Source organism: Hyperolius riggenbachi, chromosome 10, assembly GCF_040937935.1.
Source record: "Hyperolius riggenbachi isolate aHypRig1 chromosome 10, aHypRig1.pri, whole genome shotgun sequence".
NCBI lineage: Eukaryota > Metazoa > Chordata > Amphibia > Anura > Hyperoliidae > Hyperolius > Hyperolius riggenbachi.
This window is the reverse complement of record NC_090655.1, coordinates 51,407,615-51,430,157: the sequence shown is the minus strand read 5'-3', so window position 1 is coordinate 51,430,157 and position 22,543 is coordinate 51,407,615. Positions and strand designations below refer to the sequence as shown.

Here is a 22,543-nt window from a genome sequence, read left to right as displayed (position 1 = left end):
CTTAGTGAATTGAGGCCTAAGGCAAGAGAAACACTTACCTCCACACAGTAAGAGAGTTATCTTATCTCTTCATTCCTTAAGTTACCTCCTCTGTAGTTAGTTTACCTCCTCTGTAGTTAGTTTCACACGCAGTTAACAGCCTGTCTAAGTTAACTCTTCTGTCTTTAACTCCGGAGTTATTTTAAGGATTGAAGAGTTAACTTTAGGTTTGCCTGAGGTAAAATGTTTCCTGAATAGGACATGCCTTATCACCATGGTGACCACTCTAGAAAACGTTATTAAAGACAGGAGATAAGCTTAGTGAATTGAGGCCATAGTGCTGATAATTACCAGCTTAGCACCAATAAAGAGCTAATAAAGTAGTTGAAGCAGGGCCCCTACTATGCCTATCTGGTCCCAGGGGCCCTAGTGCAGTCACTACCTCTGTTTAGCCTATTGCTACGCCACAGCATTTGGCTTACAGCAGTAAACTGCAGTCATTGCACATTACTACAGTCCACACCTGACTTAGCACAGTCCACACATGACTGTAGCACAGTCTATGATCGGATGGAGGGTCAGGGCCACAGCTTGCACTCTTTCAGGCCTAGCAAATCAGCCTCCATGACCCTCATTTAAAGTGAATGGAAAGGAGATCTCTCTATCCTCATCATTAGTGATGGATGCTGGGGGAGGGGGGGGGGGGGGGGGGGTTGATAGCGGCATCCGCCCACCCGCGATCAGCGCAAACAGGAAATCCAGTTCAGATTTCCTGTTTGGCTTCCCCGTCGCCATGGCGATGATCGGGATGACGTTGTGACGTCAGAGGGAAGTCCCAATCCACCCCACAGTGCTGATTGGCCATGCTGTGCACGGGGTGGGGGTGCCCACTAATGCAGCAGGTAGCGGCGAATCTGGGGCAGCGATCGAGGTATGCACGCAGCTAGCAAAGTGCTAGCTGCGTGCAATCAAAAAAAAAAAAAAAAACCTGTATAAAATCGGCCCAACACGGCCTGAGCAATCCTCCGCGGCGGCTTAGCCCGTGCTCAGCACGAGCTTACTGCCAGGGAGGTTAACCAGCAGCCTGAATGCAGAAGCCCAGGCACTGCCGGTCAGTTTTTATCTATAGATTTTGGGATTTGCAAGCAGGGGGCTGGGGCAAAGATGATTAACTTACCTGTCTTGCCATTGCGCTCCATCCTCCCACCACTTCCACAGCAGAAGCTCTGGCTGTGAAGGTGGAAGTGTCAAGGAGATGAAGGACAGCGTGCAGCGCAGCTGCTAGAGACAAGTTAAAGGAAACCTAAACTGAGAAGGATATGGATTTTTCCATTTATAATACCAGTTGCCCGACTCTCCTGCTGATCCTGTGTGTCTAATACTTTTAGCCCACAGCCCCTCAACGAGCATGCAGATCAGGTGCTCTGACTGAAGTAAGACTGGATTGGCTTGCATGTTTCAGGGGTGTGATTTACCCACTACTGCAGCCAAAGAGATCAGCAGGACTGTCAGGCAACTGGTATTGTTTAAAAGGAAACATCCATATGCCTCTCAGTTTAGGTTCCCTTTAACCCTCTCTGTTCTGGCCCCCTGCACACACGTACAGTTTTGGCTATTTGTGAAAGTGCTCACTCATCCTTACTCACAAATTAATTTGTGTGCATTGAATCCACCCTACCCAAAGACCAGTTCATTAATGCTCAGTGTACATCTTTAAATAGGAAATGGTGTCAAAAGAACAATGAATAAGTCATTTAGTCAGTGTTTGCCTATTGTAAATCAGGGATAGGAAAGATTTTACATCTTTAGCAATTCTGCAGCGTCTTTAGTAATTCAACATAATAAACAGCCTAGGCTAGGGCCTGGCACACTCAATTATAATTGGCCAATCACTGACCAATTTTATCACCTCCATGTAGTAAGTATTTAATATCTATTGAATCTCAATGAGCAGACTGTGTAGTAAACCCTCATACTACACAGCGGTGGTAAAATTGGTCAGCGATTGGCCAATAGTAATTGTAAGTGTGTACCAGGCTTAAGCTTCAGTGGAGGGTGGAGCTTAATAGCAATATATAGCTATAGGAAGTGTTTCATGTTTAGTTTTCTAGTTTCAGCATCAGAAAGTGGGTATCCTAAATAATGTAATACACTGTACTATACACCGTAATGGTTCCTCTTTACAGGACAACTGTAATGAGAGGGTAGGTGGAGACTGGTATTGCTTAAAAGGAAAGAAATATGGCAGTTACCTGGTTGTCCTGCTGATCCTCTGCGCCTCATACTTTTAGCTATAGACAACAAGCATGCAGCAGATCAGGTGTTTGACATTGTCAGATCGGACAAGATTAACCTCCTGGGCGTTACGGACGAGCTCAGCTTGTACAGTAACGCCGCAGTGCATTGCTCAGGCCCTGGTGGGCCGATTTGCATAATTTTTTTTTCCCAAACACGCAGCTAGCACTTTGCTAACTGCGTGTTTGTTGCGATTGCCGCTGATCCGCCGCGGAAAGAGGGGGGGGCCCCCCGCAGACCCCTTGTGCAGCCTGGCCAATCACCGCCAGGCTGCGCTATGGGGTGGATCGGGACTCCCCCTGACATGACGTCGATGACTTCATACCCAACAGGAAATCCCGTTCTGAACGGGATTTCCTGTATGGGCTTCCCTCGTCGCCGTGGCGACGATGGGAATGATCGCCAGCGGTGAGCGGAGGGGGTGGGTGGGATAGCGAAGGGAGGGGGGGAAGCATTTAACTAGCGCTAGGCTAGCGACATGTTAAAAAATTACCTGAAAAAACCCTCCCGCGACCGTGCGCCGCAATTAATCAAAACGCCAGGGAGGTTAACTGCATGCTTGTTTCATGTGTTATTCAGACAATACTGCAGCCAAATAGGTCAGCAGAACTGCCAGGCAACTGGTATTGTTTAACAGGAAATAAATATGGCAGCCTCCACACACACCTCTCATTACAGTTGTCCTTTAATTGACTCTGGATTGGAAAACACTTGGTTACCATGTCCACTAAACTATGTAAGTCGGTATTTATACATCAGAAGGCAGTGCAGATAAATGGAAAATCATATTAAGCCGTCTAAAGATTTCATTTAGTAACTGTTCCAGATGAAGAAGTTTTATTTCTTTATGAAACTCACCATTGAGTCTTACTGTACCATAAAGCAGGGATTCATAAAAATAAAACAGCGGAAATATTTAGCGATTTATGCCCTGTGTTTATTTTATATGCTACAAGTTTTCTGAGTCTCTGCTGTTTGAATTTCCACCTCTGTAGGGAAAGCTTCTTGTAAAATTGTCGAGCTTGCAACACCCGGATCAATAGGAAAAAAAACCTACGTTTGGCTAAAACTAAAATTTATTTGCCATCAATTCCCCATTGTTATATGTTTTAATCAATGCTGTAAATATTCAGCCAAGTCAATGACCAATCGCCTGAGAAGGTAATTTTGTCAATAGTAAAAGTGACAGGACGTCCGGATTAGGTTTTATTGTAAGATTTAATTGTCCTTTCCAGGTCAAAGGGCTGTTAGCCCGAAAGGCGGGGGAGTTTTCCATTTGTTCTAGAAACTAAATTTAAAAGATTATATAATGAAATTTTTTACATCAGAATCTAAAGATTATGTATGGAACTATAATGGAAAGAATGGAAAGAATGCCAATCTCTGGGAATTTCAAATAAAGTTGCAATAGGCATAACCCCCCCCCCCCCCCCCCCCCCCCCCCCCCCCCCCCCCCCCCCCCCCCACACACACACACACACACACACACACACACACACACACACACACACACACACACACACACACACACACACACACACACACACACACACACACACGACAGATGTGTTGGCCTCTCCCAGTAGTCATTTAGCATACGAATTAAGGTTTAGAAAAAGTGTGTAAAAATGCACTATGCAATTAATACCAGCACTGTCATGTGACAATAATACTCCTCGTCTGTATTTAGGGGTCTAATGGAGGAGGAATGATGCCTTCTGGGGGGGGGGGGGGGGGGGGGGGGGGGGGTTCAAGCAATGGACTTTTTTTTCACCTCCCATATGGGCTCATGAAATTTGGGAACCCGATAAATAGCAGGGGCCAGCCCCATCCAACCGAAATGTAAATGAAATGCATCTTTTTTAATTCAGGTCATTTGCGGCGGGTGGTAGGGATGGTTAAGGTTAGGCATCAAGAAAGGAGGTTTTACGTTTAGGTGTCAGGAAGTGGTGTTTTAGGGTTAGAGGTCAGGAAGGGATATTTTTGGCTTGGGCAACATGAAGCAGAGTTTGAAGGTTAGGAGACAGGAGGGAGATTTTAGGGTTAGGCATCAAGGGGGGGGGGGGTGTGTGTCTGTGTGAGTAGGGTTAGGTTTAGCTGTAGTAAAAAATTACTATTGTCATTACCACTGTAAATATTTTTCTGTTGCCATTTGGCATGCAATTCACAACGGTTTCTACTGTTTAGACTTGTATTAGCTTCACCCTGCGCCCATTTTTCCTCGCAAGGGAAGACCTTGAAAGAGAAGTCTAAGAGCAAGTTGTACTTCAGGCACTGATCATCAAAGCTCTTCATCTCCCAATCGCTGGAGACTTTACAAGAAGTCACGCCTACAGAGCGGGTAGAAAAGTTGACCTTTATTTAGTGTATACAATAGTCACTAAAATTGTAAAATTACTAGAAAAAAAACAAGTAGAAGAATATAAGTGGGTGCTCTGTGCTTTCTTTCTCACAAACATACATTGACTTTTATTGCACGTTTCAGTATAGAAAATATTTTGGGTGAAGGAAGGGAGTGTCTGTTAAAGAGCCCATTAAAGGTGCAATTTTTAGCCAACCATCTTATTTTTAATAAAATCCTTCAGATCAAAAAGATATTTAATCGATGGACAAAAAAACAATCCAAACTATTCCATATATCGAAAAACTCCAACACGCCTATCGACTGATCTCTAAATGATCAATAATGCAGTTCAGGATCAATTGAGTCAACCAGTTTCTCGGATTTCATACATGATGTGAATAATCTGATCGTTCACTAAAAGTTGTATGATTAATGGGGTACCTTTGCTCGAGGTTGGGCGATCCAGTAGGATTGGGAATATGTGATATCGGGAGAAGGGGAGTACATTACAGTGTCCAACCTGAGCCGTGAACCATTTTATGCAACAACTTTTTACACCAGTTGTAACCCCCGTGAAACTCATCCAACCTTGGTATTAAGTTTCTCTGATCTATTACATCGGACATGAGAACATGATTAGCAAAATGTCTTGTAGGATCCAGCCCAACAAGAGTCCCGATGAACTCTTCCAGAAAGTGGACGTCATCACTTTGAGTTTGGCCTCACAATCTTCATGGAAATGTAATTCTGAAAAAAAAGAAAATGTTAATGGACAGTAGCTGTAAATCGGTCTCAAAAATAAAAATTCGCATTTTCAAAATTAATCTGAAAATCAAAGTTAATGGATATGGAGTCAGATTCACGTAGCTCCGGTGAAACTGCTAAGCGCATTGCGGAATTCGCATCACCTGGGTAACGCGCACTTTACTCTGCGTAAGTAACTCATGGTACCATAGCAATGTAGGCTTTGCTAATTGCACGCTACTCCATGCTCAGGGCAGTTTTACTACGGCTACGGGAATCTGGCCCCTGATAACCATTTCAGCCCGCGGGGATTTTTCACCTTATGCATCAGAGCAATTTTCACCTCCCATTCATTCGCTAATAACTTTATCACTACTTATCACAATTTATTGATCTATACCTTGTTTTTTCTGCCACTAATTAGGCTTTTTTTGGGTGGTACATTTTGCTAAAATGCATTTATAAAAAAATAATTCTTAACAGGAGTAATAAAAAAAAATGGAAAACATTTCTCAGTTTTCGGCCATTATAGCTTTAACCACTTAACAACCGCCTAACACCGATAGGCGTCGGCAGGTCGCAAGTGGTTTTGCATGGAAATGGCCGCTCGTTCGAGCGGCCTTTCCATGTCAGTTCGCAGAGGGTGTCTCCGTGAACAACCTGCGAGCCGCCGATCGCGGCTCGCAGGCGAAATGTAAACACGCGGGGAAGAACTCCCCGCTGTTTACATCATACGGCGCTGCTGCGTAGCAGCGCCGTAAAGGAGATCGGCGATCGCCGGCATCTGATAGGCTTAAGCCTATCCTTGACGGCCGTCCTGCGCAGCCCATAGCCTGTGGGGGAAGCAGGTATGGGCAGAGAGGGCGAACATCACTGTGGAGGGGGGCTTTGAAGAGCCCCCCCCGCAAGGCAGAGATAGCCGGCAGCGATCAGACCCCCCCCCCTCCCCCAGCAGGACATCCCCCTAGTGGGGAAAAACCTGGGGGGGGGGGGGGATGGAGTCTGGTCGCCCTGGCTGAAATACACCATTTAACCATTTATGTCTAATTGTAATTTTTTTCCATTTTATTTGGGTAATATTTTGGTGTGGGAAACCATTATAATTTTTAAAGTTATTATATGTGTAAATTGTAATGTAAAAAATATGTACATGTAGTTTTACTATTTGGCCACAAGACTGCCACCTTGAGGTTTTTTTTTTTTTCCTTGTGCTTCTCGTTAAGCGTAAGCACAAGGATGACGCAAAAAAATTACGTGCAGAAAGACTGAAGCCTCTTGTAAGAGCACTTCGGTTTTTCTGCTGGGGACACGGATCAGTTGTTCCCGTTCACTGATCCCAGGGCTACCGGGGGAAAGCACGGGGGCGCGCCCGCGGGAACGCGCCGAAGTGCAGCAGAGCAGCTGCCCGGACATGAGCTTCACATCTGGGCAGCAGAAAATGGTTAAGGGCAAAAAGAAGTGTACTTTTCTTTTCTGCTCACTACTAAGACATGATTTTGTTGATTTTTTTCTTTCTAACTCACCTTTCGCACTATATATGTGACGTTGCAATGCTATGCAATCAAATCACTACAGAAAAATTGCATTGTACATTACCCTTGCAACACATACAGCGCAATCGAACGCATGCTTCACTGCCACTGTAAATGCACTACATGCAGCCAGGGGCGAATTTACCATAAGGCACTGTAGGCACGCGCCTACAGGCGCTTGATGATGGAAAGACAACCGCTCACTCCCCTCCCGGAGTGCCACCCTCCCTTCTTTCCTATGCAGAGTCCTGAGTGTAGATGAGAAGTTACTCGTGCAGGCCTCGGCATTCCGGTGACCAGATCTCCCCTTCAGTCAGGGGCACCTCTAGCTACTTAATACGGGGGGTACTCCTGGCTACCTAATGCTCCTGTTACCTATGACGGGTAAGGAAGAAGTGGCCAGCCAGCACACTTGTGGTGTGGTTTGGAGGTTTATGGAGGGTAAGGTCTATGGTGCCAGGACATCGGTGCCTACAGGCTCCTGTGATTTAAATCTGGGCCTGCATGCAGTGCATTATCCTGATGTAATGCACCGCAATCAATGTGATAACGCCATAGGAATGTCATTGCAGCAAGTTGTGATGCAGTGACATTGTCCGTTGCAATACATTGGACAACGTGAAAAACTTAAATGCTGATATAGCAAACAATGGCAGATTGCATGCAAATTGACAACGGGGTCATGTGATGACTAGTGTCCTGGCGTGTCCAGGACACCAAAAAGAGGAAGATGGAAGTATCGTGTGTGCTTCGTCCCAGCCAGGGCGACGAGTTAAAGAAAGTCTGAAGGGAAATGAAAAACAAAAATAACAGATACTCACCTTAGCAGAGGGGAGACTTTGGGGGTCCTGTAGAGCCTTCAGTTCTCCCTCACGGTGACCTCGTTCCACCACAGGCTCCTCCATGTGAATCTTCCTCCGCGGGAGACTTTGGAAGTCTTCGGAAGCACTCAGGCTCTCGAAGACCAGTGGCTCTACTGTGTACACGGGAGTGTGCAAAAGAGGGCACTTGCGCATGCACAGTATGGATTGGCCATCTTCAGAAGCCCGAGTGCTTTGGTAGACTGCCTGCGTGGGAACGCGGGGACTGTGAGGATACCGGGAAGGCTCTTATAGGACCCAGAGCCTTTCCTTAGGTATCTTATTTTCACGTCAGACTCCCTAGGCAGAGATCTACCTTGCCTGCCCTAAGAAATTAGATGTGTGTACACACCCTAACTCCCTTTGTCAGATCATCTGAATCAGTGCAGCATTGTGAGTTATGCCTACAACAATTTTTGTTGCTAAACAGATATCTGATAGGAGTGTCCCAACACAGCAAGAATCTGATTTATAATAATAAAATATGATGTAGGACCATATGGTAACAGATTCAAAATAAAAAATACCTCAGCCAAAAGCTGAAAAAAAATCAAGACATGAAATAGACTAAACTGATATGCAGGGGGAAATTTTTCTTAAAAAACAAAATTCCTACCGGCAAAGAATACAAGAATATTCCAAGGAAGAGCAGGACGAGCAGGAGAAAGATGATGCCAATGAAGATCCATTTGAATCTTCGCCACACAATAAATTTCATTGTCTTGCATGGATTTGTGAACCAAAGAAAGAGGTTTCGGGCCGGCTGCATGGTGAAAGAAACAATATTAATCACAGGAGCAGGGAAAGAGAAAAGGCTGGAGAAAATAATGTGAGTCAACTAATAATTAACTTTTCAAGGCAAGAAAGGAGATACCAGTCTGCGTGTTTGGTAAAGCAAGGAAACCGATATAAGCGATACAAGTCTGAGCATAAAGTAAGCCAGGAGCTCCAAAGATTAAAAATTCCACGTCTGACAATCGCCAAAGTGGAAGCAGCTGGCGCTCCTTAGCTGGCAGCAGCTCCCGGCACACATAGGCATTCCCAAACACCAGTGATTAAGAAGAAAAACAACTCACTTTGGTGGGTCTAACTTGGGGTTCATGTTGGGTTCATCTCGGCCTTTGCCAGCTGGCCTTTCTTCTGCCTCCTTCTCATTGAGCACTTCCAGAGTCATCTCAATTTTTCCCTGGTGGTAAATGAAAACAGGTTCATGACATCTCGCTTAACACCGTGCTCTGCTTGTGTAGGAAGAAAAGAATGCATCCTGGCTCTGTCTCCGTTAATGTGTGTGAATGCAGCCAGTGGACAACACGGGTCAGATAACTTTACACTCCTCATCAAGTCATTTATTTCCTGAGGACAGCATTATCAGTTATTTTGTAGCCATCAGGATTTACCTCACAGGAGCCTGTAGGCACAGACGTCCTGGCGCCCTAGACTTCTCCCTCCATGAACCTACAAACTTCCACCAAACGGCACCCCAAGTGTGCTGGCTGTCCCAGCTGTCACTTCTCCCTTACTTCCCTTGACCATCATAGGTAACTACAGGTGTCCTAAGTAGGTAGCCAGAGCTATCCTTAGTATTAAGTAACTAGAGGTGCCCTAAGTATTAGGTAGTAAGAGGTGACCCTGACTGAAGGGAGATCTGGATAGTGGAATGCTGAGAGCCTGGTGAGTAACCGCTCATTTACACTCATCAGGACTCTGCATAAGGGAGGGAGCTGTGGAAGTGAAGTGAGCCACCTTTCTATCATCAAGCGCCTGTAGGCATTTGCCTACAGTCCCTTATGGTAAATCCAGCCCTCTTTCCTATGTTTAAATTGCTACCACATATCCCACAACGCTACATGCAGATAGTGAACTAGCAACCTTAAAGGACAACTGTAACGAGAGGTATGTGGTGGCTGCCATATTTATTGCCTTCCAAACAATAACAGTTGCCTGGCAGTCCTGCTGATATATTTGGCTGCAGTAGTGTCTGAATAACACCAGAAACCAGCATGCAGCTAATCTTGTCAGATCTGACCATGTCAGGTACACCTGATCTGCTGCATGCTTGTTCACGGTCTATGGCTAACTGTATTTGAGGCAGAGGATCAGCAGGACAGCCAGGCAACTGGTTTTGCTTAAAAGCAAATAAAGCCTCCACCTACCTTTCACTACAGTTGTCATTTAACTCTGCAAGGCAAGCATACTTTCCACTATACCACCATATGCACAATCTATGAACATATGTATGAATATGTCTCTACCTGCATGACTCGTCATTGAGGAGGTGGGGGAGGGGCAATCCTTCTATAAGGGTCTGAAGCCTAGTACACACTTTCAATTACAGTTGGCCAATCACTGACCAGTTTTACCTCCTCCATGTACCTACACAATCTGCTCATAGAATTCAATATTTTTTGAACCGCATACTAAATGGAGGTGGTAAAATTGGTCAGTGATTGGCCAAATTACAATTTGTGCCAGGCTTTATGCTGCAAACCCATCCAAATTTGACTGACCAATCACTGGCCAATTTTATCACCACCATGTAGTATAAGGGCCAACAGATTTTGAATACAGGTAGTCCCCGGATACGAACGCCCGACTTACGAACGAGCCGCCGATACGAACGCCGCAACCATAGCTCCGCCCCTCCACAATGACGGCACGCCGCCGGGGACTACCTGTACTGTAAATAGAGGACATCTTACCTATTCCATGGCTGTAGAAGGTCCCATCGTGCTGCCTGGAAGCTCTGCTGCCCGTCCTCTCGCTCCATCCACTGTTCCCGGGGTTGGCTTTTTATACGTTGCAGAATGACGGAATCAGGAGAAGCCCCCTAGTGGCGGCACCTCCTAAATGCGTCATAATGCGACGCATGGGAAGCCGCTGGGAGGACAGTGGACGGAGCGAGAGGACGGGCAGCGGAGCTTCCAGGCAGCACGATGGGACCTTCAACAGCCATGGAATAAATAAGATGTTCTCTATCTTCCACTGCGCTTACTCTGCATAAAAATGGCAACAGTTGAGGTAGTCCCGACTTAAGGACGGATTCAGGTTAAGAACAAGCCGACAGTCGCTATCTCGTTCGTTAACCGAGGACTACCAGTACTACTAAAAGATTGTAGGTAGGCTCACATACTACATGGTATTGGTATAATTGGCCAATCAAAATTGGCTGTGTGCACCAGGCTTTTAAGGTCTCAGTGATGAGCTAGGATTATCAATTATATAAAAATTAGTAGAAGAGGAGGAGGAGGTTTGGACTGCTGTAGGTGGGGTTTGGGTTTAGAGGTTTACTCCACTTTAATAGCTTTCAGCCACAAAACGACTTGTATAGTGATATTTGTTATATAGACCTTTGTATTAAATATGGTTTTTCTTCTTTAGTCACCCTAAACTGTTGTAGGAAAATTATTGGAAACCAGGGCAGACAGTACAGAGTGTGGTACCAAGAATCCTATGCAGAAGTCCAAGCAGCTTATGTACCTAGTCAGAGTTCATCTCATTGTAGTAAGCAAAATCTCAAGGAAAAATCTTTAAATCCCTTACCACCTGGCCTGTTTTTTCTGTGTTTACTGTGCAAAACAGAAGGTTGCTTTCACAGAAGGTATATGAGTAAAAAAAGTTAAATACCTCTTCAGTTTTATGACCCTTAGGGGATGCCATCCGCATCCCCCCTTCCATTCCGCCGCGTTTGTATAGCAATTCCCAGGCTCGTGGGGGTCCCGACCCGATCCTTCGGGTCGTCCTCAGCTTCCCCACTAAAGTTGGCCGCCAGGTCCGGCCGCGCAGCTCTATGTCCTCCTCCAGCTCAGACCTAATTACCGGAAGTCTCGCGTACATAAAGCATGCGAGACTGCCGGGAATTAGGTTGGAGCTGGAGGAGGACTTAGAGCTGCGCAGCCGCACTTGCGGCTGTGAGAACTGCGCAGCCGTGGCCGGACCTGGCGGCCATCTTTAGTGGGGAAGCTGAGGACGACCCGGAGGATTGGGTCGGGACCCCCACGTGCCTGGGAATTGCTATACAAACGCGGTGGAATGGAAGGGGGGAAGCGGATGACATCCCCTAAGGGTCATAAAACTGAAGAGGTATTTAACTTTTTTTTTACCGTCTTCGCCTCGTAAGTCCTTTAACCACTTGAGGACCACAGTGCTAAACTGCCCAAAAGACCAGGCTGTTTTTTCTATAATTGGCCACTGCAGCTTTAACCTCCTCAGCGGTATGGACGAATATATCCGTCCATCACCGCCGGAGGTTGCCGCTCAGGCCCTGCTGGGCCGATTTTTACAAAATAAAAAGCAGCACACGCAGCCGGCACTTTGCCAGCCGCGTGTGCTGCCTGATCGCCGCCGGAGCAGCGGCGAAAGAGGGTTCCCCCCAGCCGCCCGAGCCCTGCGCAGCCGGAACAAAAGTTCCGGCCAGCGCTAGGGGCTGGATCGGAGGCGGCTGACATCGGCTGACGTCCATGACGTCACTCCGCTCGTCGCTATGGCGACGATGTAAGCAAAACAAGGAAGGCTGCTCATTGCGGCCTTCCTTGTTTATTCTGGGCGCCGGAGGCGATCGGAAGAACGCCTCCGGAGCGCCCTCTAGTGGGCTTTCATGCAGCCAACTTTCAGTTGACTGCATGAAACAGTTTTTTTTTTATTTAAAAAAAAACCCTCCCGCAGCCTCCCTGGCGATCTTAATAGAACGCCAGGGAGGTTAAGGCCAAGCTGCAGGGCTGCACAACACAGCAGATGAGTGATCCCCCCCCTCCCTTCCCCCCCCCCCCTTTCCCCCCACCAACAGAGAGCTCTGATCGCCCCTATCAAAGCGCTGTACATGTAAATAGATGGCAATTACGCAGTTTGTCTTCCGAGCGCATCCTGTGCACAATCTCCTGCAAACTGCAGCCCCAGGACTTGATGCCAACTGGCTTTAGGCGGTCCTGGATCTGCCGCTGCGGCCACGCCCATGGGCATGGAGCTGTCTTAAGGTAGTTAAGGAGACACTGAAGCGGAAAACAAGTCTGATATAATGAATTGGTTGTGTAGTATGGATAATTACTAGAACATAAGTAGCAAAGAAAATATTCTCATTTTTATTTTTAGTTATATAGTGTTTTTTTATAACATTGCATCATTCTCTAATATTTGCAGTGTACACACTACTCAGCATTCTAAATGTTTTTACAGCGCAGTCTCGTGAACTAGTCACCTGTTCCCTGGAGAGAAAAAGAAAATACAATGACAGAGTTGAGATAAGCTTCAGAAGACAGAGCTCTCTGCGACTTTGAAAGTCATGTAGCTCAATGGCTTTCTTGCATAGATAACTGGAGTTTCTTAAAGTGGACCCAAATTAAAGATACAAGATTTCAGAAATAAATCTATTTTCTAAATTATAATAAATAGCAGCCTTTTTTTCAGCTGCATGACAACAAATATAAAATATTTAACATTTATTGGAGAAACCCCTCCCTTCCTTTCATATTGCCGGGACAGAATCCGGCAGTCTGGTGGAGTAGGAGGTGTCCGGCAAAGGAGGAATTGCTAATGGTTGCCACCTGTATAACCCTCGTTATGAAAAGAGAAAGGTTAAAAGCATGCACTGAAATGCTCATAGGCTTGAAGGAGTATTTATTTATCTTTGTGTGTGTCAGAGCGGTGCAACTAAATATTTTGAATTAAAAATAAATTACTAAAAATTGAATTAAAAAATTAAAATGTTTAGTTCGGGTTTGCTTTAACTCTTCCTATACTGGAAACAATATTAGACTTATGTCTCTGCTCCTAATGTTGTGTTTATTAGCTGCACTACACAAACAAATCATCAATTTTTTTCGCTTCAGTGTCTTTAAGAAGGCAAACTTCTTGTGTTTTGTAAGATGCTGTGCAATACAGAAGCTTCTTGTGTTTAGCATTTTTGACTCTGTGGCAGCTCTAGGTAATTCCTCCTCATGGCGGGAGCACCAAGGTCCACTTGCACTGCCCTTTTGGTGTTGCATATGGAGTGGGGGTCCTGAGTCGTAGCAGAACCCGAGACCCCTGCTTCTCATGCACCCTGCTATATTGCATAGCATCTTAGTAAGGAGGCTTTTTGGTTCACCTTACACACTCCTGGCATGATAAGCATTTCAGAAAGCACATGGCATTCATTCAGTGGTTCCTGAGGTTCAGTGTGGTGCTGTACTTTAATGGCTGCCTAATGATTCCTAAAACTGGGACAAAAACAGGAGCAGCACCATGTTGATGTACATGACCACTGTGGCGTTTGAGTGAATGGGGACCCAAGTAGACGGTTACTGACATCACAGGATGATGGAGTATACTTACAGCCAAGATACGCTCCCGATCCTTCTCTGCATAACACGGCCACCAGCCTCTCATGGATTTCTGCTCAAACAGAGAAGCTGTCTTGGAGGCTTTAGCCATGTCAGTCATATCTAAATTACATTTTTGTGAGGTTTTTGCTGGAACAATTGTCTTATGCAAGTCAAGTTCAACAAAACCTGAAAGGAAAAAAAAAAGTGATAATCTTAAAGGTTAGCAGCAAGAACACAGACTAAAACCAAGACAGTACTGGACAAAGACGAGACCCATATTGACCCAACTATACATAAGCTCTTATGAGACTATCACTGGTTTCCTCAGCGATAGTGGCAACCTTACTGGGGTTTGAAAGTAGCATTTCCTCCACCTGATATGTAGCATTTCCTTCCCATGATATGCACCCTTCCTCATCATTGTAAGTTACAGGTCACATGGTCAATCTGGCGTTATCCTCTGTTACCCAGCAACTCCTGCAGTGATCTTGGCCATGCTGTCTGCCAGGTCTATAGATACAAGCAGAGCACCACATCCCTATCTAGTGATGTAGTTCCATGGTTGTCTCCACCAGAACAAGGAATTACAAAGACCATGAATATTGCAGCATTGCAATAAAAAATAAGATTTGAGGATTTATTTTAATGAGGCTGTGAATAAAATTGACTTAATGTATATATGACTATTGTAAAAAACCAAAACAACCAATGTCTGTCCTTTGTAAAATCTTTCCTCTCCCCAATTTACTTCCTAAAATGTATCACAGGTGCAGGGGCATAGCAATAGGGGTTGCAGAGGTTGCGACCGCATCGGGGCCCTTGGGCCAGAGGGGCTCCAATGGGGCCTACCACAACTACAGTATTAGCTCTCTATTGGCCCTGTGCTCATAATAATCACGTCTATAGATACTTTGAATAATGATAATCATTAAACTGCTCCCCATCCCCTTCTTGCACCTCTGACGCTGTAGTCGCCATTGGCAGGTTTTGGTGCGCCGTATTAATTGTTCTGTATAGAGTGCTTGGGGGGCACCATTGTAAAACTTGCATCGGGGCCCACAGCTCCTTAGCTACGCCACTGCACAGGTGGCAACCTCTAATACCGGCAAGTGATCTCTGCAGTATGTTCATTTATGTTCTAAAGCCAGTATGAAACATAGCTGGTCTCCCAGAATGCTTGGGGGGGGGGGGGGGGGGCTGCATATCAGCCTAGGATAAGCCTCAGTGGGAGGACGGGACTACATACAGCAATACATGGTTATAGGTAGGGTTTCTATTCATCATAAAAGGTATCCAGAGTCATCTACTGCATTCCACCTTGCGTCATTACAGTCCATCTTTAATCAAGATCACATTGCCTTACCATATTGTAGAAGGCTTACAAAAATACTTTTATATTTCAGATTTTCATATGGCCACATATTCCCGGGAAGACCTTGTGGCGACACTTGCTGTAGACTCTCACTAGATCTATATATTGATCAATGCCATCAGCACATCTCTATGGAAGGGCAGGTCAAACACTTACACCCTAACGGGGGCTGCTGAAAATGTCATTTTGGTAAAAGCCTTCTGTGACTTTTATCAGTACACTAGTAAAAGTGTCAGCCTGATCTACAGCCATTCTCTGGAGAGCCTCTGCTTCCCTCCTGCATGTATACAGAGCATATGGTCAGCCATGTTGGCTCAGCACACAATTCAGTGGTCACAGCCAAAGACCAGCTAATGGGAAACCTATGAGCCTTAGCAAAAGCATCCGACCTTCCAAAACGTCACATTCCAGATTTGAATACAATTTGCATTGTAGTAACTTAGCACAAAAAGGAGCATTAACTACTCTCCTTCACAAACAGCCAGTGGGTTTTATTTTTTTGTATTGCGAAATCCAGTATAATCTAAGCCAGCTCTTTCTTATCTACTATTTCCTTCTTCAACTTTTCTGTTCTTATCCCATCAACATTCCATGCGCTAAACTCAAGGCTCTGTGGCATTGTGAATCTTCATTTGGTTAGGGTTCCCCTTAATGTGCACTTGAACCAAGTGAAATTATTTAAAATAAACATAATGTACCTGCAAATATTATATACTCACCTCACCGTCAGTTCCTCTCAGAAGTTCACCATTTTCTTGTAACAATGGATCCCTCCCAGTTCTGACTAGATCTAGCTAGAAATGACAGCTGATGTGCAAGGTAGTGTCCATGTTTTCCTATGGTTGAAGCGATATTACTAGTTAATGGAGTGCTGACCCGGAAGCTGTTATAGGGCCAGCACCATTTTTAAAATGGAGGATGGAGAATCCCATAGATCACAGTGGACAAACAAGATGCGCGAGGGGAGTAAGATGGATGAGTAGACTATGCGGGAAGTGAGTATGACGTGTATGTTTATTGAGTTATTTTTCAGTTCAGATTTGCTTTAAACATCTGTTATGGGAATGGTTTGCTTTATGATCTGCTCTGTGTTTATTTCTAATAATGTGGTTTACGCAATGAGTTGCACTGTAACTTCAGACATTTGTTATTTCACTGTACTGGGAAAAATTTACAATAAAATATAACTAAAAAAATGTATACAGCTTGAAAAAAGGCCTGAAATCCACATTGGCAGGATTTGATTGGTCCATTTTCAAGGTGCATAAAATTGTGTACATAATTTGCATAATCCTGTATGACATTGGAACATATTTGCATCTCATTGACCATCCCTACCCCCTCGGCAAAGCCCACAACCAGCATTTTACGTTCAGTTCAATAAATTTCATCATCTTCCTTTATAGATCATGTCGAGAAAGTTAAACAATTCAGCTTGTAAATAAGTGTGCATACCCAAGTAGTCATCCAGGGAAAATTTGTCATTGTCCCAGATTTGCAGTATAAGCTTTGGTGGCAGCTTGAATTCAGTTTTGTCCAGACTCCAGAAGTGTTCCTGTAACAGTAACATACATGAGTCAGGACACAACCTATGGGAACAGGAAATGTCAAAGAATGTTTGGAGGCCACAGAGAGAGGTTTCTGTAGAAGATGGTCCTCCCGCACACGACTATTTCACAATTACTTTTTCTATCAAAAAGAATATTTTTCATTAGATCAGTATTCTCTGCAGCTGTTCCTACTAAAGGTGCATACACGCGCTAGATTGGTGCTGCCTAACGAGGATCGGGACCAGATTTCTTGGGCAATACTGCTGGGCCAAAGCTGTATAGACACTTAGTGAGCCTGCAGGTTGACAATGTGTTATATTTCAACTCCAGGGGGACTGTTGGAGTGGTGCAGATGTGACTTTGGCAGCTCACTGGTCAGGTGGCGGTCGTGGACCACTGCGCATACCAGATCATCAGCAGAGGCAGTCATCAGCTAGGCCCAGTGTTTCCACAGAGACCATTTCCTCAGTTCCCCCCCCCCCCCCCCCCCAAGGGGTCCCCTGCTCAACCCAACTGTGCTCCCCGAGGCCCCTGCAATGTTTCACCTGTCGCGGTGGGTGCGCTCCTCTGTCAGTCTGTGGCTCTATGCACTCCACAGCCTCTAATGCTGCTTTTTGGGTGGGGGGCAATCAGTTGAAAAGAGCTCCTGAGCCATCTGTATTAAAAGGGCGCCTCCATAGACTTCAATGCCATTTCTGCAAATATGGTCTACAAGGTGATGAAAAGGGCGCCCAAGTTTTTTTTTTGCGGCTACAAAGTTTTTGATTTGGCTACAAAAGGGCACCCTTTTATAGCAAGAGTTCTTTTATTCAGGGGTGCAGGGGGAGTTAGGATTAGGCATCACAAGTGTGGAGGTGTCTTAGTGTTCGGCACCACTGGCAGGGGGGGGGGGGGGGTCTGAGGGTAAGGCAGGGAGGGTTCTGTGTGAGATTAGGGAGAAGTTAGGTCATACTAGTCCCCGGGGGGGGGGGGGGGGGGTGTTAGAGTTAGGCACCACAGAGGGGGGGGTTCTTAGGGTAATGCACCACTAGGGGATGGTTCTGTGTGAGTAGGGAGAAGTTAGGTCATATTAATAACCGGGGGAGAGGGTCTTAGGGTTAGGAACAACCAGGCGGGGTCTTAGGGTTAGGAACCACCAGGGGAGGGTTCTATGTGAGTAGGGAGAAGTTAGGAAAAAGACGAGTGAGGATGCACACCTCAAATTTAAACGCTATGAGTTCAATAGTAATCAATTAAAATGATTCTGGGTGCTGCATCATAAATAGTGTGTGTGTGTGTGTGTGTGTGTGTGTGTGTACACACCATGCAATTTTAGTTGCAAAAAGAGAGTATATTGTACAAAAGATTTAACACGGACTACACAATCAGTCAGATGGACTATACAATCAAAATCATGTATAAAATACAATATAGTGTACAGGTACATAAATACAGCAATGCCCACTCAGATTGCCCATATACACCTCACCTCTATAGATAGAGGTTAAAGGGAACCAGAGGCCCCAGAAAAAAGGTTTTATACATACCTGGGGCTTCCTCCAACCCCATATGCATGGATCGCTCCCAAGCCGCCGTCCTGCGGTTCCTGTATCCGGCGGTACCGGGTCCCGTAGTTTCGGCCAGTCGGCAGCAGGACGCGGCCAATTGTCCGCATCACAGGGGATCTGGGCATACACTTACGCGTGCAGCTGCATACTGAGCAGCCGCACGCGTAAGGGTATGGAGGGAGCCCCTGCTTATGCGAACAATTGGCTGCGTCCGGAAGCAGTGGATGGCGGCGTGGGAGCGATCCGTGCGTATGGGGCTGGAAGAAGCCCCAGGTATGCATAAAAGCTTTTTCTGTTTTTTTTTTTTTTTTTTTTTTTTTTTTAGTTCCACTCTGGTTCCCTTTAAGATTTTCTCCTGATCTTCACATGTTTGTATTCAAATGTGGACATTGCTGTATTTATGTACCTGTACACTATATTGTATTTTATACATGATTTTGATTGTATAGTCCATCTGACTGATTGTGTAGTCCGTGGTTATATCTTTTGTACGATATACTCTCTTTTTGCAACCAAAATTGCATGGTGTGCGTATCTCGTTGTATATAGTAGGGAGAAGTTAGGGCATAGTAATCACCGGAGAGGGAGGTCTTCGGATTAGGCACCACTAGGGTGGTTAGGCACCATCAGGGGACGGTTCTATGTAAGAGTAGGGTTAGATCATAGTAATCACGGGTAGGGGGGGTGCTTCGGATTAGGCACCACCAGGGTGGTTGGGGTTAGGCACCACCAGGGAGGGGTTAGGCACCATCAGGGGAGGGTTCTGTGTGAGTTGGGAGAAATGTTTAAATATAAAGCAGGTTGAATGTTTTACTGGCCCTAATTAGTGGCAGCCTATTAAGTGTCCCAGAGTTATAAAAAGGTCAGTAGTTCATGCATTTTATCTATCCCTGCCCTCAGAAATTGTATTCTGCCAGGAAATCTTTTATGGCTGTAATTTGCTCATCAGTGATGCTTCCTATATTCCCCAACGAGATACCGCAGGATAGAAGTCACTTCCATGCCTAGAAATTAACTTTCAGGCAGAAAAATAAAACTAGTAAAACAGCCTGGTTAATAGGTTTGGCACTGTACATACAAATGTTTAACTCATCTCGCATATCGCCTTGGGCACATTTTAAGCCTGGTACACATTTTCAATTATGATTGGCCAATCACTGACCAATTTTACCTCCATGTAGCAGGAGGGTCAACAGATATTGAATGCTATGAGCAGATTGTGTAGGTAAACACTTAAGCTCAATCTACACGATATGATTCTATTTACGATCTGATTAAATCCGACATGTCCAATCGGGATTCGATTTGCCATTGCAAAACAATGGCGAATTGAATCGAATCCCGATCGAACATGTCAGATTTAATCAGATCGTAAATAAAATCATAATCGAATCGCACAAAGAATCGTATCGTGTAGATGGGGCTTTAAACTACATGGAGATGTAACATTGGTAAGGGATTGGCCAATCAAATCTGGATTTGTGTACCAGGCTTAAGACAACTCCTGAATTATCCATTCTTCTAAATGTAACTTTGAACATCAAATTAACCATTAATTGTTAGCCACAGTTGTAAATATTCCCCTCTTTAGCTTTATACAGATAGTTTTTCTGTTGGGAAAATATGTATGTGGCGTGGCATTATCATGCGGTTTCCATGGCAAGAGGCGTGGGGTACAGACACCAGTCTGACAGGAAATGGTCAGAGCAGGGGCTTCAAGAATCATCTGACGTTGGCTTGTCAGGGAGTTTATAAGCATGGATGAAACAAGCCAATGAATGCTGCCACAGAAAACTAGGAAAGCATTTATGCTGAGCTTTGACGCTTACAATGAAATTCAGCCTTTTTGAGGCAAGTCCGCTATCCCATTGGTTCAGCTCAAATTAAGACAATTAATGCTGCATAATATTTCAAACAGTATGCCATGATTCAGAGCTCACAGCCACCAGGCCAGCCCCTCCACCATGATCCTAACACAGTCTGTCAGCTCGGGAGAGGCCATGTCCCTGCCAGTCCCTCAGTCAGTGCAGGTGTTGAAAACGACCAACAAGATTCCTGCATACTTCAGCCAAATTCTCCATCAGGAAAAGGAAATACCAGGGCTGTGTGTACGTATCTGTACACTGAGTGTTCAGTACAGACTCCAGGACTAGAACAAGTGCAGTTTGTGCTTACAGACAGGATTTGGAAAGGGACAGCTGACTGAAAATCGAAATTGCAGGTCATTTCTAAAATGGAATTGCAAAAAAACAAAACATTTGGTTTACATTCCAGCAAGTATTTTCTGCGGAATTTCAGTTTAAAGAAAACCTGTAGTCAGAGGGATACAGAAGTTACCATCTTTATTCCCTTATAAATTCCAGTCAGTCAAAGAACTTCAGTACTTCCTAAATCCCTTAGGTCTTGCGCACATCTAAAATCAAAATCATTGACGCCCGCGTTTCTGTGCACGATTAGTGTTTAGCGCCTACCTACCTGCGTGGTGCAATTTTTTGTAAAGCGCTATTCTAAGTGCTTTTGCAGAGCAATTTGTTTTTTTCACTTCCTGACGCAAGTCGAGAAGTGAACTCTGACAAGAATAAATACAATGTATTTATTAATGAAAGCGCTGGGGAAATCGCTACACAAAGCGCTTTTTCAAGCATTTCGCAATTTTCCTATACCTTCCATTGAGGCAAATCGACCCAAAAATGGTACAGGCAGCGCTTTGGTGAGCAGATCGAACCGCTCAGATGTGAACACTCTCATAGGGAATCATTGCACAAGCGTTTTTAGGACGATTCTGAAAATCGCCAGCGCTTAAAGGGCAAAAGCGCCCTTAATGTGAGCCCTAAAACAGGAATGTGACTCACATAATACCAAAGCGTCAATATGAAAGCCATATTGCATAAAAGTTGGTATCCTCTATATTCCACTCACCACAGGTTTCACTGAAACTACGAGGTCAAATGATTGGTACAGACGGCTTTAGGTGTATACACTCAATATGTGCCCCTTGCAGGATTGAACCGGACACTACAGGGTCTCTATGCTGTGCAGGATAGGCAACATGTGGGTGACGCATTCTGTGCCTATAAGGGGAGGAGGGAGGGACAGCAGCACTGGGAATGACGGAGTGGCTTATATAGGCTGGGTAAGGAGGGGGACAATGGACTCTGCCATTAATTGTTGCTTAAAGGAATACCGAGGTGAAAATAAATGGAGGAGATAAACGTGTATAAACAGAGCCCAGCATACAAATAACTATGCGGTGTTCTTTTTTTTACTTTCTCTGCTTAACCACCCTGGCGTTCTGATTAAATCGCCAGGGTGGCTGCGGGAGGGTTTTTTTTAAATAAAAAAAAAAACTATTTCATGCAGCCAACTGAAAGTTGGCTGCATGAAAGCCCACTAGAGGGCGCTCCGGAGGCGATCTTCCGATCGCCTCCGGCGGCAAGAAATAACACGGAAGGCCGCAATGAGCGGCCCTCCGTGTTTCGCTTCCCTCGTCGCCATGGCGACGAGCGGAGTGACGTCATGGACGTCATCCGACGTCCTGACGTCAGCCGCCTCCGATCCAGCCCTTAGCGCTGGCCGGAACTGTTTGTTCCGGCTACGCTGGGCTCGGGCGGCTGGGGGGACCCTCTTTCGCCGCTGCACGCGGCGGATCGCCGCGCTGCAGCGGCGATCAGGCAGCACACGTGGCTGGCAAAGTGCCGGCTGCGTGTGCTGCTTTTTATTTGGTGGAAATCGGCCCAGCAGGGCCTGAGCGGCAGCCTCTGGCGGTGTTGGACGAGCTGAGCTCGTCCAGACCGCTCAGCAGGTTAAGAGTGTTAACATTCAGGTATGCAAGTGACAGTTTCTCTCCAGTCTAGACAGCTCAAACAAACACCCCTCACTGATGAGGAATAAAACACTTTCCTGGCAGAGGAAAGATTCAGAGAGCAGGGAAAAAAATGGAAAAAAAAAAAAAAAAAAATTACAAATATTTGTCTTTTTTTTTTTCAATAAAAAAAAACAAACAAACTGGGGAGTGATCAGACCC

The 22,543-nt window shown here is 45.3% G+C and overlaps 1 protein-coding gene across 1 annotated transcript in view; it reads right to left on the bottom strand.

The window, feature by feature from the left end:
- Nucleotides 1-4,616: 4,616 nt before the first annotated feature.
- MYOF (myoferlin) overlaps nt 4,617-22,543 on the bottom strand; it is a 225,995-nt gene continuing 208,068 nt past the window's right edge. Inside the window, 6 exon segments of the mRNA XM_068258907.1 lie at nt 4,617-5,365; nt 8,371-8,504; nt 8,507-8,517; nt 8,831-8,940; nt 14,061-14,236; nt 16,878-16,977. Coding sequence (XP_068115008.1) covers nt 5,324-5,365; nt 8,371-8,504; nt 8,507-8,517; nt 8,831-8,940; nt 14,061-14,236; nt 16,878-16,977 — 573 coding nt within the window. The 3' untranslated portion in view covers nt 4,617-5,323.